Source organism: Pseudopodoces humilis, chromosome 4 (genome assembly GCF_049639895.1).
Source record: "Pseudopodoces humilis isolate 2021_Gansu_Grassland_sample_001 chromosome 4, ASM4963989v1, whole genome shotgun sequence".
NCBI classification, from domain to species: domain Eukaryota; kingdom Metazoa; phylum Chordata; class Aves; order Passeriformes; family Paridae; genus Pseudopodoces; species Pseudopodoces humilis.
In genome coordinates this window covers 751,286-768,609 of record NC_142203.1, presented here as the reverse complement: position 1 = coordinate 768,609, position 17,324 = coordinate 751,286, and the positions used below count along the sequence as shown (strand labels likewise).

At 38.0% G+C, this 17,324-nt stretch overlaps 1 protein-coding gene across 5 annotated transcripts in view; it reads right to left on the bottom strand.

Moving 5' to 3' along the window:
* RASGRF2 (Ras protein specific guanine nucleotide releasing factor 2) overlaps window positions 1-17,324 on the bottom strand; it is a 115,396-nt gene that overhangs the window by 50,538 nt on the left and 47,534 nt on the right. For 3 of the 5 annotated variants that reach the window (XM_088054377.1, XM_088054378.1, XM_088054380.1), the window contains exons 6-13: window positions 16,684-16,763; window positions 16,044-16,237; window positions 14,699-14,808; window positions 9,821-9,939; window positions 5,102-5,262; window positions 4,030-4,120; window positions 3,072-3,208; window positions 674-756 (exon numbers count right to left, since the gene is read on the bottom strand). In XM_088054377.1, the coding sequence (XP_087910503.1) occupies window positions 674-756; window positions 3,072-3,208; window positions 4,030-4,120; window positions 5,102-5,262; window positions 9,821-9,939; window positions 14,699-14,808; window positions 16,044-16,237; window positions 16,684-16,763 (975 nt within the window). The remainder of the gene's footprint in view (window positions 1-673; window positions 757-3,071; window positions 3,209-4,029; window positions 4,121-5,101; window positions 5,263-9,820; window positions 9,940-14,698; window positions 14,809-16,043; window positions 16,238-16,683; window positions 16,764-17,324) is intronic. The other 2 variants (XM_014258227.2, XM_088054379.1) reach the window with 1 other exon arrangement.

Genomic DNA, 17,324 nt, shown 5'->3' with positions numbered 1-17,324 from the left:
TTCATTCACTAATATATTCATTGGCTACAAATGAGTAAAACTCATGTAAACTGAGGTATGTAGAAGATCCAAGATGTGTTGAAAACCTGGAATCATGTGCTGAGAATATCTCACTAGAAACAAAAACCACGTATTACAGTCAATAACAGAGAATCCAAAGGTAAGGGAAGCAGCCTTATAAACATTGATGCTACTTTGATGTGATCAGTTAAAATCATGAGAGAAAATAATTTTTTAACAGAAATAACTGAACTACAGAGAACAAAACCTTTGGCTAATATAACAAAATACCTTTGAAAATGGTACTTGTCTGCAGTCACATAAATTCTGAAGACATTTTAAAAAATCTCCAACAAAATTATGAGATGACAAGTAAAATCTACCTGAGAACAAAATCATGCATCTGAGGTATAACTGAAGGCAAGTATTCAAAACCCAGTTAAACCTAAGTTGTGATCCAGCACTGTGAATTGAGAGTTCACCATGGGGTGATCCCTACAATTCCAAGAAAGGGATTTGAAAATATATATTTTGGGATACAGAATCATTCAACTGAAATGGGAGAAAAAAAAAAAACAAACTAAAGGTTTTCTTTTTCTGAACACATGCTTTCTCTTTTTAGCATTTTTATTGAAGAAACACAACAACCTATTTTGTTTTTTGTTGCACTTACTTGATCATATGTGGCACTGTGACTTTGGAGTTTTCTTCAAACACTATTGTCATTAATCCATTGCACCTTATATTATCAATGCACTGTGAAAATAAACATTGAAAACTGTTAAAATCAAAACACAGGGTGATGGGACATGTTCCCACATCTTTCACATCCCTATAAGCTCGAAACACAGTTTTGCAGGGCATGGGCTGATTAATTTCTCAAATGAAAAGCAGTGATGCAAGAATTAGAGTCGACATGCTTCGCTAGCCTTGCCTCTCAGGGTATTCTGTGCAGCAACATTTCTTTTCCACATGATTAAGCATTTTGAGTTGGAAGTGATATTTCCTTTGAAGCTCCTTTGGAAGGGAACAAAACTCATTATTTCTAGTATTTCCTGAAAGAGTGTAAGCTTGAGAAATTGAGACCACAAGAAAGTCAGAATTCTTTATACTCCAAGGGGTACAGTAATACCTTAACCTTTACTCTGTGCAAAAGACCAGAAGGGAATATAAAAAAGCTTCTAGAAACACACTTGTAAAAACAAATTCAAGTGGTTCTCCTTGTGAAACACAGCTGTGAGGAAGCTGTCCAAGCTGTTCCCTGCAGAATCTTGTGTAAATGTTTTGGGCTGGGAATTAGGAGGGATTTTCATGTGCACTTTTATGTAGTTCATAGATGAGCCCAAAGGAGGGCAGGGAGATGGGGAAGGGGCTGGACCTGCTCCCAAACCCTACAGGGCTCTTGTCTTCATAACACTTTCTACTTTCATTGATACACACACATATAGATATACATATATAGATACACACACACATATACATAAATAAATATGCATATATATGGACAATCTCCTCACATCAGTAAAAAGGAGTAAAAAAATCAGTAAAAATTCTCAAAAATTATCACACACATTTATCTTGACTTCAAGAAAACGTGTAGCCTTCAGGCCTTGGAACATTTCACAGCAGAGCAGTGATTGATATTAGATTGCCCAAACCTGACAATCACAGGCCTCTTCAGGTTTAGATCACATCTATAGCTATAAATTTAAAACATCATCTACTACATCATCTAGTTTTATGTGGGTTTCAATTCAGGATTTTAAGATTATTTGGAAAGTGCAGCTGCAATAATTCACAGTATGATTTTCTCAAATCATTACCTAAAAGCAGTGAGAAATACATTTAACAGAAATACTTATATTTACCCTATTTGACTTTGAAATGTGTCAAAGAAGTCCTTAGCACCAATCCTGGTATCAGATGACTTTTTAAATAATTGTCATTTAGGCTAAGAATGGACTTACTAGTGTTCTTAAATGGTCTTTCCATGCCAGCAAATGGCTCCAATAATTTTACTTGTCAATGGAACAAAATAATTCCATGAAAATCTGTTTTGTAAAAAATTATTCAACTATGTCTGTCTTTAAGACAGCAAGTTGCAGCTCATACTGTATTTTGGAGACTTTTATTTTCCTATTTTTGTTCTTTCAAAAATGTTAATCCAGCACAAAGTAAGTCAGAATTCTTATTTTTAAGCAATTTCTACTCATTATGATGATGATTCATCTGGAGATGATGCCAGCAATAATAGCATCTTTGGAAATGCATGACATTCCATGCTGATATTCCTCTAATCAGCTACTTCTCTCTAAATTAATAGAGGCTAGGACCTGAAATCAGAACTCTGAGAGATCTATGTTCTTGTCTTTGTGCATAAACAAAACATAAACAGCCTTGATTTAGCTCTGGTGAGCTGGAAGTTCAGGTTGGTTTTATCTTAATTGCGTTCAATTTCTTTCCACAAATAGATTATGATGAAGTTCGTCTATTATGTTGTTAACTAAAAACAATTTAAAAAAAACCCCAACAACTTGTCCCTGACATTTAAAAATTTTTAAATACCCTTTCCATTCATTCACAACATAGACAGCTCCTGCACGCTGTCACAATAATTGTCAGCAATTATTTATAATGGTTTTTGGTATTCATTTTTGGTGGAAAGAAGAGTTTATCCCATTTTCTCACTTCATTATTGATGTGATATGGTATCATTTTTACACTAGGACACTCAGGTGTTTTTGGATCTGTATGAAAATCGTGAACAAACCAGTACTACCCCTCTTCTTAAATCAAAATATGTATTTGGATGGGTTCTCCTTAGACATAGAAATGATTTACCACTGTGTTTTTCCATGGACAATATTGAAATTCACACCCTATCTCTGTTTTGGAGAAACGCTTTCCTGGTGACTGGAATGCCAGGACAGAATTTTTGGGCAGAGCACTGAGGGTTTTTCACAGATGGCACAGCAAATCCAAGGTGTCCAGCAGCCTGTGGCAGGCTGGCTCCCAGGGGCACGGCGTGAGCCCGGAGCTCACCGACAGCAGGTGAGAAGAGCACCCCGTACCTGGCTGATGTCGCTGGTCCACGCTGCTTTCTCCTGCCGTGACGGGGCCAGAAGGACCACAGTGAAAGGAGGACCATCCGAGGGCTCCACTATCAGCTTGAAATCCAGGTGTCCAAACACCTGCCCCGAGCCCTTTGCTTTACGGCCAGAGGGGAGAAAAACATCACAGCGTGAAACGGCGGAGTACAAGACTAAGAAAACAGCAACTTCATTTACAAGGGAAATCGCTTTAAAACATCTTCCTAATAAAGAGAAAATCCAGTTAGGTATCCAACAACTCATTTTGTTGTTCATGTATGCCAAGCACAAAGATACTGGGGTTTGCTCCTCAAGATGAAGAACCTTATTACACTTGTATGCCAGTACATCCTCACCATACTACAAGTATCACTCAAATTAATGAAACTACTTCCACAATTCAAGTGCAAAACTTGACAAACTGCAAGATGCAAGCTGAAAGAATCGACAATAAAATCAGCCTGAGACTGTATTTTGTAATTCCATTTAAGCAAGCTCACAGTCCAGGTTTGTGGAAACCCCAAGATGAAAATCTTCCCAATATTTCTTCCAAATCACTAAACCCCTGTGCATTTCAGAAAGCTAATTATCTGCAGCTTATTTAAAGCTTTTTTAATTTTTAATTTTTTTTTTATATTTATTTTCTTATTTTATTTTCCAAGATGCTGTGGGTGAACTTAAATACAAAAGTTAGCAAATAATATGTCACATTTTTCCAGCCAACCCTCTTGAAAATCCAGTGCAGGGTGTCAACAGCAGGAACAAATACAAGAAAGCAACCCCCCACCCAAGCCAGCATGTCCATTATTGGAACAGCCCTTCTACTGAATCAGTTTCACACTGTATTCTACTGGATTCACAAACACATATCTAGTTGGTCTTATGAAAAAAAAAATAAAAATAAGGTTACTAATTTTAGGAAACTAGAAACTGTACTTACTACTGACAGCTGAATTTAACTTACAATCATCATCACTCGCTTCTGTCTCCTCAACAAGTGTGCACTCTATTAGAGACAGAACACCTCCTGTCTGTGGAATCAAAGCACATTTCACACAAATGTTATTTATTCCCATTTGTCACAGGTTTTTTTTTACATGTGGCCATACCTTACTCTTTACACTACTCAGAACTCTAAGGAAGATACATCAATTTCATGATGCACATTTTTTCCCTAAAGAGCTAAACCCAAACAGACTAAACAGAATGTTTTTCTTAATCCAACAGATCAATAGTACAATGCACAAAACTTCTTTCACTTTTACCACACTCTAATTTATGGCACACACAGACTTGTTCACAAGTTCCAAAAAAGTTAACTAGAATTTAATCTTCTGAATTTAAATTAAAAACATTCAAGGTTTCTTAAAGGTTCCCTTAGACTCTATTTATTTTGCATAAGTACTTGAACTTTTTAAGAGGAGCAAAGTGAGAAAGCACATGAACCTTAATAACCTCTTGGTATGCCAAATTAAAATTCCATTCTACATAATCCACTCTGTGAACTACCAACATCTCTTTACCCACAAGCCAGCACTATGAAAGCCTGAATCTCAACAAATATAACTAGATTGTTCCTAGATGACATTTTTGTTTAAGAGAACATGCTGTTCAGGAAAACAGAATTGACTTTGAGAATTAATTTTATTAGAGCTCTGGAAAATGTTCTTTGGCAATTCTGCAGGGTTATACTGACTGATTTATGCACTGAAAACTGACTTAAATTCATTGCTACATACACTGAATTTATTCACTGCTTCAAACAAATAGATACATCACTGCCTTGTTTCTAATCCCCAGTTTACTAGAATTAACTGGGTCTAAAAGAAGACAATTGGCTGAATTCTAGTATTTGCAATGAAAAGAAAAAGCAGTTAAACATTACTAAATAAACTTTTGTTTATAACCACTAATGCAGAGCGCAGGTGAAAGCCATAAAACAGTAAAATGTTGACAGTTCACCAAAGACATGTTTTCATTTTGCGAATTAAATCCTACTATAAAGTGCATACCTTAAGAAGATGCAGTTTTCCTCCTGAACTTCTTGTACAAATTAAGAAGTGTTTTGTAAACAAGAAGCATTGTCTTTCTCCTTCTTTCTTCAAGGACAACGAGCCCAGGCGAACTTTACTCAGCTTTCCCCTCTCAACTGAGGGGACCTGGATAAGGGAACCTGGTAATGAAGGTGCAAAATTTACTGTGTTACAATAATATTTAGTAGGCAACACTCAAGCTGTTAATTCATTGGCTACTACTGCATTAATTTACTCTTCATTCCAGCCTCAACGTGTATCAGTGCCTCTTCAGCACAAGTTCCCTTTGTTTCTTATCGTAAACAGACTCAAGTGCACTCCAGACTAGCACTTGTGCACACGGCAGGATGGGATCTAGGCTGATCAGGCAATTAAACTCACTAAGAGGCCACTGATCAGAAAATGTGGCTGAACAGCAAGCACCACTTTGACAGCCACTACACTTGAAAAAGGCAGGGCGCTTCCAAACCAAGGAGACGGGGAATGGAAAGAACGGGGAAAAGTTCCTTTTGACGGAAAAGAGTTTGTGTGCGAGCCTGTGGGCAAGAGAGATGGAAATGCAGCACATTTCTTCTTCTTCTTATCTCTTACTGCATAATTGTCAGTGCTCCACAGCTCATCTGAAATGTGTTACCAGTAAGACACTCCCGAACTAAATTGAACCTGCTTACATAAGCCTGAATTTTGCTTTGCAGAGCTCCAGGCTGGGGACAGCTCTGCTTCTCTGCTGTTTCACATCTCAGTCTGTGACCAACTTTTCCAGATTGATCCCACCATGTGTATCACCTCCAAATTTGGAGCAGGAGTTAAATTTGGCGGCGAAGTGCAACTCCTCTGTAGATTAAACAGAAAGATTCCTACCATACAACTCGCTGCTAGCAGACAGGGCAGCCAAGAGACCTCCTAGCCTCATTCCCACACATCTCTCCTCACTATTACCTTTACACTGGCTCCTGCCTTGTTCCAGCATCACACAGCTAAACCTGCAGGAAAATAATGCTGGGAAGAGGCAGCTGACAGCTCCCTGACAGGAGCAAGGTCACAGCAGCACCGAGGAGCTGATGATGCAGAGGGAGCTGCACAGCAGGACAAGCAGGAGGAGAAGGCTTTGACTTGCCCCTTCCAGATATGAGCTAGCACTGCTGCATCAGAGCTCAAAGGAGTGGCAGCATCCTGACACAATGCCAGCCTGACAGAATTATCCATGAAATATTAGATTAGCAATTCTTACTCTGTGTTGTCAAAAGAATTATCTTTCTCAAAGTTCATGTACGCAATCTTAAATTAACAAACAAATTAAGAAAGCTGCTATTTATCTACATTTTTCTACACCTAGCTCTCTCTATATGTTTAGAGTAGCTTTAAGTTATTAATATGTAAACTTCTGACATGGGAAAACACACAGCAGTAAATTTGCCAGTGTTCTCTGACAGACATTTAGCCTTTGGACTTAACGTGTATAACAAAGCTTGTGTCACCAAAACAGAACAGTGGGGTGAAGTTATGCTCTAGAATTTTGCAAAGGAATCTGGAACATTTCAGATTCACTTATATTCTGACCCAAACCCATAAATATTTATTGGCTGTTGTGCATTTCCCCTGGACAAACAGCCAACCTGCCTCAGCTGTAAGAGAGGAGATCATTTCCATGTGTTGGAACAGCGATTTTTCCATGTTGCACTGACTGTCTCTCACGCCACACTGCAAGGCCAGCATGTTCAAAACAACTCCCAGACAAAATTCCTAGGGTGTTTTTAGTCCTAAAATTCCATCGACACATTTAGGGCAGCAATATTCCATCTGGACATTTTGTTTCTGCTTTGCTTAGTAGAGTAATACAAATATGATATGTTTCCAGAAGTAGGTTTACAGGTAACCTTTGCTTATCTATTTATTTTTATTTTCATTAGAATGCTTTCAGGACTAACATACTCTGTTCTGCCATAATGGGCTGAAGGTTAAACAGTGTTCTTGCATGGAGCTGAAATACCATTTAATGAGGTAAGACAGAGCAAACCTCTCTCTAAAGGCAGAAAACAGAGACTGCATTTTCTCTCTTTCAAATCTGCAGAGAGGAACACGTCTCCTACCCATGGCTGACACTGAGCAAGGACCTTGGGCATTCTCATCAGGCTTTAGTGGTTAACAAAACTGGGCATTGGCTCTACCACAGATTTCCTCTTAAGGGAAAAAATGGTCACAACTGGCCAATGTACAGATGCAATGAGCAAGTGGAGCTAATTTTAGAACATTCACTAACAGTATAGTTTGGACAATAGTGTAATCCCAGGAATTTTTATCCAGCCACAGGCCTAAGCACTTTAAGCACTTCAGTGCTTCAGCAGTCACTCTCTCAGCCTTTGCTTAATGCAAGGAATATAAAAGGCTGTATTTATAAACAAACCCAAACATTCAGAACTCTACTTTGAACTGCCTGGTTTACCAGCTCAGTCTGGCTTTCCCCGTGCTGGAGGTTTTCAGGCTGTTTTACTCTTTCTTGTTGTTTGTTTTTACTGCTCAGAGGGCTAAACACTGGAGGAATTCTGCTCCTGCTCATTCAGGGAGGCTGTGGAGTCTCTGCCCTTGGAAACAACAAAATACTGACTGGACATGGCAGAAAGCAAACCTCCTCCAGCTGGTGCTGCCTTGAGACTGGAATGCAGAATTTCCCAAGTCCCTTCCAACCTCAGCTATTGCATGATTTTGTGGTTATGATGTCTGTATGAGGTAAGCTCACAGCAGCTGATGCAGAAACATCAGTGTTTGAAGGCACAGGGGCTCCAGGTGCCTCCAGCTGTTTGGATGCCAACAGAATTGAGACTCCCTGGATGTCCTTTAGCCACACAAAGAAAATGTTCCTTGCTTGTTGGTGTGCCTGACTATAAAATCTGTACCTAAATAAGAGGCAGGGAAAATCAGACCCCAAGAAACTCCAAGGGGAATTCGCAATCTGCGTTTCAAAACACTGCCAGGGACAGTTCCCATGGTCTCAACATGTGCAACCCTAAGAGAATCAATCTCTTCTTAAAAATGTAAAGTCTTTAACACAAAAAAAAGTTGTAACTAACATCCACAGAAAAAGCCTGAACACTGCACCTCTCTCCTGTTTTAAGCTGAAAAAGAGGTTCTTGTGCCCATCTACACTAATCAACACAACAAACAGAAGCCTAGATAGAGGCTTCTATTGAATATAGAATAAATAGGAATAGAAATCAGAGGAGATGGACGTCACTGGCAAAGTGACCTCACTGTCAGATGTAAAAGGGAAATGGTCTTCATCACTTCATTTGCTTTATTCAGATTTCTGCCCTTGCACAGAATCACAGGCAGTGGATGTTCCATCAGATAAACTGGTACCACCTTCTGTAACACACACTCCTGTCCACTGTCCTCTGACTGTGTGCCTAGAAATAAATCTGAATTTAATTTACTGACAGGGTTTGGCCTGGGCCTAACACACCAACAGTAATCTGTTCAGACTGATTCCCACATTAAAAAATTCTGAGTTTTACTGATGAAGCAGTGGGTACACAGACAAAGCATCATCAGCCATTCTTAAAGGGAAAACCCCAATAAATATAAATGCATATTTGTATTACATATTGTAAGAATCTTGAAAAAAACTCTGAAATTTAATTAGATTTCATGGCACAAATCAACCTAGGATAATCACAGCATTATAATTTTTTGGCTGTGGATGCAAAACAGCTTTTTTTTTTTTTTTCTTAAAGCCATATTTATAACTCTTAAAATACCTCAGAGATAACAAGTGCATACATTTAATGAAGAATCAATTAATTTATTTATTAAATAGGGTTTGTAAAAACAATGTTGTTGGTGTATTGTAGGAATTATACTGGAAGTTATTACAGAAAATTTCAGTTTGGCCATATAACTACAGAAGCAGCAGAAATCGCAGTTCAAAATGTACAGAAAGCCTATTAATTACCAGCTACAACACGGCCCCATCAAATACCAGATGTTCTGCTGGGGTTATCTGGAAAAGGTTTCGTGAAGTGATGCAGCTAAATTATATTCCTAACCTTTCCTGAGTGTATTTAGTGCTCTTCAGCACAAAGGAGCAAAATCTGTCAAAATCCTGCACTACAGATCTGTAGTTAATCTGTACACACACAGTAACTTGCTTTAAGGGATCCAAAAGCAAAATATTATATAAGTGGGAGAAAAATAAGTAGTTAAAGTAAACACCATCAAGTAAGAATTGTAACCAATTTGCAGTTCCTGACAAAAACTGCCCCTTATTTAAAATGGAAACATTATTCTAGCATAGTTGTTTTGGAGCCTAACAACAAATTCCACTATAACTAGATTTCAACAGAAGGAGTTTCTAAAGCTACCATCAATAGACAGGAAAGAAAAGAGTGCTGCTCCTCCCCTGCTGCATCCCCTGGGCAGCACAGTCCAGGCAGAATGTGAATTACAGTCCCATGGGGGCTCACCACTCACGTGCTGCTGATTTTCATCAGTTTTCCTGAAGAAAACAGCACCAAACTGAGGTCCAGCCACAGCTCAGAACCACCCATTTTCAGGGCATTTTGTGACTCACCCTGCAGGGACCCGGGGCAGGCTCAGGGTGCCCAGTGCAGTGCCCAGCCTGGCGAGGGCACTGTCAGCCCTACTGCCTTCAGTGCAGTTTCTTTCACGATTTTTGGGCCGTTTTGCAGGGGGATGTCTTACCTTGGCGTATAAAGGTCTGGCTGGTGTCTAGCAGTATGTCACAGCCCTCCACTATGGTCCTCTCTATGGCCAGGTTCTTCCGGATGTTCTCTGTGTCACTCACCTCGTCGTGCATCACTCTGTTGGGGACAATGCAAAACGCACTTTATCTCCCCAAAACGTGCCTCACACCTGCAGTGTCTGTGAAGACACAGTGCATGCCCTTCAGCACCTGCTAGAGGACAGATTTACCCACCCAGTGCCCCATCACTCCAGAGCAGGTCTCTTGCCTTTTTCCCTCTTCTTTTCAAAACACTCTTGTCATCATTTTGTTTTTTCAGCAGTGGAGCCAGTTTTGCCAGACTAGTTTAGTGACTGTTGCTGAACACATCTGACAGATGCCACCAAGCTACAAACACTTCACAGCTGATAGAGGAGAACCTGATCCTTAATGGGCTGGGCTGCCACAAACAGGGAAGTGCTGCCTAGAATTGTGTAGAGAGCACTGTAGATTTCTTCTCCATGGCCTTAGGGCCCCACTCTGTCTCTACTTCATTTTTATATCTCAGTGTATCAGTTCCTTTCCTTTCCCATTTCCTTTCCTTTCCCTTTCCTATTTCCTTTCCTTTCTCTTTTCTTTCCTTTTTCTTTCCTTGCTCTTTTCTCCTTTTTTTCTTTTTTCCTCCTTTCTTTTCCTTTCTCCTTTCTTTTCCTTTCTTTTCCTTTTTCCTTTCTCCTTTCTTTTCCTTTCTTTTCCTTTTTCCTTTCTCCGTTCTTCTCCTTTCTTTTCCTTGCTCCTTTCTTTTCCTTGCTCCTTTCTTTTCCTTGCTCCTTTCTCCTTTCTTTTCCTTGCTCCTTTCTCCTTTCTTTTCCTTGCTCCTTTCTTTTCCTTGCACCTTTCCTTTCCTTGCTCCTTTCTTTTCCTTGCTCCTTGCTTTTCCTTGCTCCTTTCTTTTCCTTGCTCCTTTCTCCTTTCTTTTCCTTGCTCCTTTCTCCTTTCTCTTCCTTTTTCTTTCTCCTTTCTCTTCCTTTCTTTCCCTTTTTCCTTTCTCTTCCTTTCTTTTCCTTTTTCCTTTCTCTTCCTTTCTTTTCCTTTCTTTCCCTTTTTCCTTTCTCTTCCTTTCTTTTCCTTTTTCCTTTCTTTTCCTTTTTCCTTTCTTTTCCTTTTTCCTTTCTCTTCCTTTCTTTCCCTTGCTCCTTTCTTTCCCTTTTTCCTTTCTTTCCCTTTTTCCTTTCTTTCCCTTTTTCCCTTTCTTTCCCTTTTTCCTTTCTTTCCCTTTTTCCTTTCTTTCCCTTTTTCCCTTTCTTTCCCTTTTTCCTTTCTTTCCCTTTTTCCTTTCTCTTCCTTTTTCCTTTCTTTTTCTTTTTCCTTTCTCTTCCTTTCTTTTCCTTGCTCCTTTCTTTTCCTTTCTTTCCCTTTTTCCTTTCTTTTCCTTTTTCCTTTCTTTTCCTTTCTCCTTTCTTTTCCTTTTTCCTTTCTCTTCCTTTCTTTTCCTTTTTCCTTTCTCTTCCTTTCTTTTCCTTTTTCCTTTCTCTTCCTTTCTTTTCCTTTTTCCTTTCTCTTCCTTTCTTTTCCTTTTTCCTTTCTCTTCCTTTCTTTTCCTTTTTCCTTTCTCTTCCTTTCTTTTCCTTTTTCCTTTCTCTTCCTTTCTTTTCCTTTTTCCTTTCTCTTCCTTTCTTTTCCTTTTTCCTTTCTCTTCCTTTCTTTTCCTTTTTCCTTTCTCTTCCTTTCTTTTCCTTTTTCCTTTCTCTTCCTTTCTTTCCTTTTTCCTTTCTCTTCCTTTCTTTTCCTTTTTCCTTTCTCTTCCTTTCTTTTCCTTTTTCCTTTCTCTTCCTTTCTTTTCCTTTTTCCTTTCTCTTCCTTTCTTTTCCTTTTTCCTTTCTCTTCCTTTCTTTTCCTTTTTCCTTTCTCTTCCTTTCTTTTCCTTTTTCCTTTCTCTTCCTTTCTTTTCCTTTTTCCTTTCTCTTCCTTTCTTTTCCTTTTTCCTTTCTCTTCCTTTCTTTTCCTTTTTCCTTTCTCTTCCTTTCTTTTCCTTTTTCCTTTCTCTTCCTTTCTTTTCCTTTTTCCTTTCTCTTCCTTTCTTTTCCTTTTTCCTTTCTCTTCCTTTCTTTTCCTTTTTCCTTTCTCTTCCTTTCTTTTCCTTTTTCCTTTCTCTTCCTTTCTTTTCCTTTTTCCTTTCTCTTCCTTTCTTTTCCTTTTTCCTTTCTCTTCCTTTCTTTTTCCTTTTCCTTTCTCTTCCTTTCTTTTCCTTTTTCCTTTCTCTTCCTTTCTTTTCCTTTTTCCTTTCTCTTCCTTTCTTTTCCTTTTTCCTTTCTCTTCCTTTCTTTTCCTTTTTCCTTTCTCTTCCTTTCTTTTCCTTTTTCCTTTCTCTTCCTTTCTTTTCCTTTTTCCTTTCTCTTCCTTTCTTTTCCTTTTTCCTTTCTCTTCCTTTCTTTTCCTTTTTCCTTTCTCTTCCTTTCTTTTCCTTTTTCCTTTGTCTTCCTTTCTTTTCCTTTTTCCTTTCTCTTTCCTTTCTTTTCCTTTTTCCTTTCTCTTCCTTTCTTTTCCTTTTTCCTTTCTCTTCCTTTCTTTTCCTTTTTCCTTTCTCTTCCTTTCTTTTCCTTTTTCCTTTCTCTTCCTTTCTTTTCCTTTTTCCTTTCTCTTCCTTTCTTTTCCTTTTTCCTTTCTCTTCCTTTCTTTTCCTTTTTCCTTTCTCTTCCTTTCTTTTCCTTTCTTTTCCTTTCTTTTCCTTGCACCTTTCTTCTCCTTTCTTTTCCCCTCTCCTTTCTTTTCCCCTCTCCTTTCTTTTCCCCTCTCCTTTCTTTTCCCCTCTCCTTTCTTTTCCTTGCACCTTTCTTTTCCCCTCTCCTTTCTTTTCCTTGCACCTTTCTTTTCCCCTCTCCTTTCTTTTCCTTGCACCTTTCTTTTCCCCTCTCCTTTCTTTTCCTTGCACCTTTCTTTTCCCCTCTCCTTTCTTTTCCTTGCACCTTTCTTTTTCCCTCTCCTTCCTTTTCCTTGCTCCTTTCCTTTTTCTTTCTTTTCCTTTTTTCCTTTTTCCTTTCCTTTTTCTTTCTTTTCCTTTTTTCCTTTTTCCTTTCCTTTTTCTTTCTTTTCCTTTTTTCCTTTTTCCTTTCCTTTTTCTTTCTTTTCCTTTTTCCTTTTTCCTTTCCTTTTTTTTTCTTTTCTTTTTTCCTCTTTCCTTTTCTTTTTCTTTCTTTTCCTTTTTCCTTTCCTTTTTCTTTCTTTTCCTTTTTTCCTTGCTCCTTTCCTTTTTCTTTCTTTTCCTTTTTTCCTTTTTCCTTTTCTTTTTCTTTCTTTTCCTTTTTTTCCTTTTTCCTTTCCTTTTTCTTTCTTTTCCTTTTTTCCTTTTTCCTTTCCTTTTTCTTTCTTTTCCTTTTTTCCTTGCTCCTTTCCTTTTTCTTTCTTTTCCTTTTTCCTTTTTCCTTTCCTTTTTCTTTCCCTTGCTCCTTCCTTTTCCTTGCTCCTTTCTCTCCCTTCCTTTTCCTTGCTCTTTTCTCTCCCTTCCTTGCTCCTTTCTCTCCCTTTCTCTTCTCTCATTTCTTTTCCTTTTTCCTTTCTCCTTTCTCTTCCTTTCTCTTCCTTTCTCCTTTCTCTTCCTTTCTCCTTGCTCCCCTTTCCTTTCCTTTCCTTTCCTTTCCTTTCCTTTCCTTTCCTTTCCTTTCCTTTCCTTTCCTTTCCTTTCCTTTCCTTTCCTTTCCTTTCCTTTCCTTTCCTTTCCTTTCCTTTCCTTTCCTTTCCTTTCCTTTCCCTTCCCTTCCCTTCTCCTTTTTTCCTTTCCCCTTTTTTTCTTTCCTTGCTCCCTTTTTTTTTTCTTTCCTTTCTCCTTTCTTTCCCTTTCTCTTACTGTTATTTTATAGGCATCCTCCCCTTACAGAGAAAAATTAAGATTTTTTTTTCCAATGCTGAAACTAACCCAGGTGTTTATATGATCTTGTAATGATATTTTCCTTAACATGGGATTGAACTGCACTTCCTGGAATCTCCTCTTTATTTTATATTTATGGTCTATCCTGACTTTCTGAGCAGAGAATCAGTGAGTCTCAGACTCCAGTTCTGAATGTTCAGTGATGAATCAGTTGGATCAGCAATGAGCTCTGACTTATGCAATGAAGCCAGCCCAAAGCTGATTTATCTGCTCCTGCAGATCTTTTACAACCAAATATTCTCCAAGCATATCTTTAATGAATACTCCAGACACTGAATATTTATATCCTGGAGTTCACTCATGGTCTCTCTGTTCACAGCAGAAAACTGCATTTCCCAGAGAGGAGAATCACATTTCTCACTGGGCTGATGAGAGGAACATCTGAGAAAGGTCTGGGGGTTCAGGGAAGAGCTTCATTTTGCAGGTTTCCACAGGGAACATCAGTTCTCAGACTATATCTCTAGTTCCTGCTTATCTGGCATTATATTTGAGGCATATATGAAAGTCAATTGGCACACAGAAATTCTAACAGAGATAGAGAACTAAGTACTTTACAAGATCATGATTATTTAAAATGCTTTTCTCTCTTTAAATTAAGAAAAACAGAATTTCTATATGTAAAGAAAACTGCTCTGTTCATAACCTAGGAGGAGGTGGTTTCTATAGTGATTTCAATTCTCCCCTAACTAAAATATAAGGAGACACTTGTAGATCTAAATTTGCCAAAAAAAGAAAAAAAAAATTAAAAAAAAAAAATAAATATATATATATATATATAAAATAGGCAAAATATTACACTGGTATATTTTTGTTGTTTTTCATTATCTTCTGGTTTGGGTTTGATACTTTACTTTAAAATACTTTTTAAAATATTTTTTAAAGGAGCAAAACCAAATAAGAATAAATAAAAACTGTTTTTTCTTTTCAAAACCTTTAATTCAAAATTATTAGACATAAGGCAGAAAGATCTTACCTTGAAAGTTCTTCTAGTTTAGATTTAGCAAATTCAAGGCTTTTTCTCTCAACGTGTTCGTGTGGTGTATGAGCCAAGAGTTCATGAAGTGTTATAATATACCTGGGAATCTTGAAACCAGTAAGGTATAACATCAGTAAATCCATATATACCTTCCCTTAATTTTAATAGATTATGAGCATGTAAATTTCTTTTGACATTGAAAATACCAGGTGACCTGTCCGCATTCAGATAGAAATCACATTGCACAAAAGGAGATTGAAGAATGTCCTGTATTTGCCTATGAAAGGCTGCAGGGTAACAAGGACCCTTCAGAGCTTTTAACCACAGAAAGAAGGACCCTTCAGAGCTTTTAACCACAACCAAGTGATGGTGCAGCATAACTGGTCTGACACAACAAGATTTATGTAGGAGGAGAGGTAATATTATGCTCAAGTGGAAAGTCATCAGCAATGACATAACATTCCTCATCACACAGGGACAGGACCATCTCTTTCCCTCCCTTGACCTGGTTTAAACTCAACACAAAACAACCCCAAACACATAAAAACTTCAAAATACACCACTTCAGAAGTTAAAAATAATGTTGTGGGTGCAACAACAGCTCCTAAGGCTAATACTAATAACTAATACGAATTACTAACACAAGTAACACTGATGCCCCTTTTTAATTTTTTTTCCTCAATCTGGCTTGCCGATTGCTGCACAAACTGAGGGGGTTCACTATTTCTCTAATGAGTAAAATGCCAGGTTAAATGAAAAAGACACTAAATTCTCAGGCCAGCACTTCACAAACATCTTAAAACAGCTGCAGATATCAGCTCCAGGCAGATCATAGTAAAATATCAAGAGGGTAAGCACAGTTTTCAAAACTTTTGCAGTTTATTTTTCATTTTCTAAAGACCAAGTCACTCGAGAGCAAAGTGGGGAGAAAGATACAGAACATATTCCCAGTAAGGTTCTTATGGCTGCTCTAGGTTACTGAATATCATCTCTCTCTGGACTTCATAATCAGGGGTTCTAAGTCAAGGAAATGCTCCTTGTCAAATTTCTCTGGTGCCATCCTCATCCCACACTCCCCCTCAACATTCTTAAGACTGAGCAAAGATGAGCCAGCACAGCTGGGGAAGAGATCTCTACAGGCAGAGTGGTATAAACTAAATAAATTAGTAAAATAAATTTAGTTAATTAATTAATTAAGTAAACTATACTAACCTAAACTAATTTTCAGGAGAGTGTTTCTAGTTAGGCAAGAAAAGCCTTCAATCTATTGCAATGTCAGTAACATACAACTAATCAACGGAACAGCAAAACCAAGCACACACAAAAAATGCAGAGGGAGTACCTGAAACATGGGGTAGGTAAGGAAAGTTTCCAGCATTCGGCCCTCACATGCTGGGTTGGCTTCATATTGCTTCAAGAGTTTGTCAAAATCTCTGTTTTGCTTACAGTTTGCCAGCACTTGTAGGCTGTATTGATGATTCCGAACAAATTCTTGATATATGTTCAGCATTGGCAGCAGAATGTCAAATAAGTCAGCTAGAAGAAGGAGAGAAATGCCTTTTTTTTCCCTCAGCTACCCATGTACTGAAACACATTTTTAAAGGAAGCAGTGTTTTCTCTGGAAGTGGATTACTATAATCAGTTCTGTTTCCAATGTACTGACAATTTATAAACTTTAAACAGCTCTTTCACCTGCCCAGTGATGGTTGTTCTGATTACCTAATGGTCAGGTAGTATTACCAAAAATACAAGTCTAGTCAATGCTCAGGGCAGATGAATTCTCATATACAGACCATTCCTGCCCACATGGGATTCTCACTACACCTCATTCTTGTGGTTTTAACTCTGAAAATGCATTCCCTTCAAAAAGGACCTTAAAGAAGTCATGTCTTTAGGGAAAAAAAACCCAAACACCAAATCCCTACTGAATTTTCAAAAACAAATGTGGAAGTCATACCCCTACAGAAAATAAAGTAACTTACCCAGAATTAAGGTAGGCCAGTTAGCTATTCTTGCTTTTAAGCCCTGGTGAAATATCTCATGAAGAAACATGATTGTTTCACTGAAAAACAAGTATTTAAACAAATAAAAAAACAATTCTGGTTTTATTTTCTGATTAATTCACAGAGAAATATCTCTTCCTCTTTTGCCCTTTGCTAGAAAAAAAAACAAACAGAAGACAGTTATTGTTATGGAAATAAGTGCTTCCTTTTATTGCATTGTTTAGAAATACTAGCTTGGCGCTCCTAAAAACTCATAGCACTCAATATAAATATTCTAACATTGTACTCATATTCTAACAAGGGAAAGGAAACCTGCCTCATGACTAAAGGAACATATTCTATTTCTCAGAAGTTTGGGGCAGGTTTGGATGCAATCCCAATCCTGTATCTAATGTTAGATGCCTCCTGGGCTACTTGCTGCTCATTACAGCAGTACTTGGATGCCTAATGAAAGAACAATCCTTTTTTTGCAGGATATGAAAAGACAAGTGAGAGGGAAGGAGACTCCTTAGGCAGGACAACAGAAAATAGAAGCTTTGACGTTCTCATCCTCGGGTCTTATTGGGATCATATGAGGCCACTAAGTCCAGTTTTGCTCTCTTAAGAGAAAAAAAGAAACA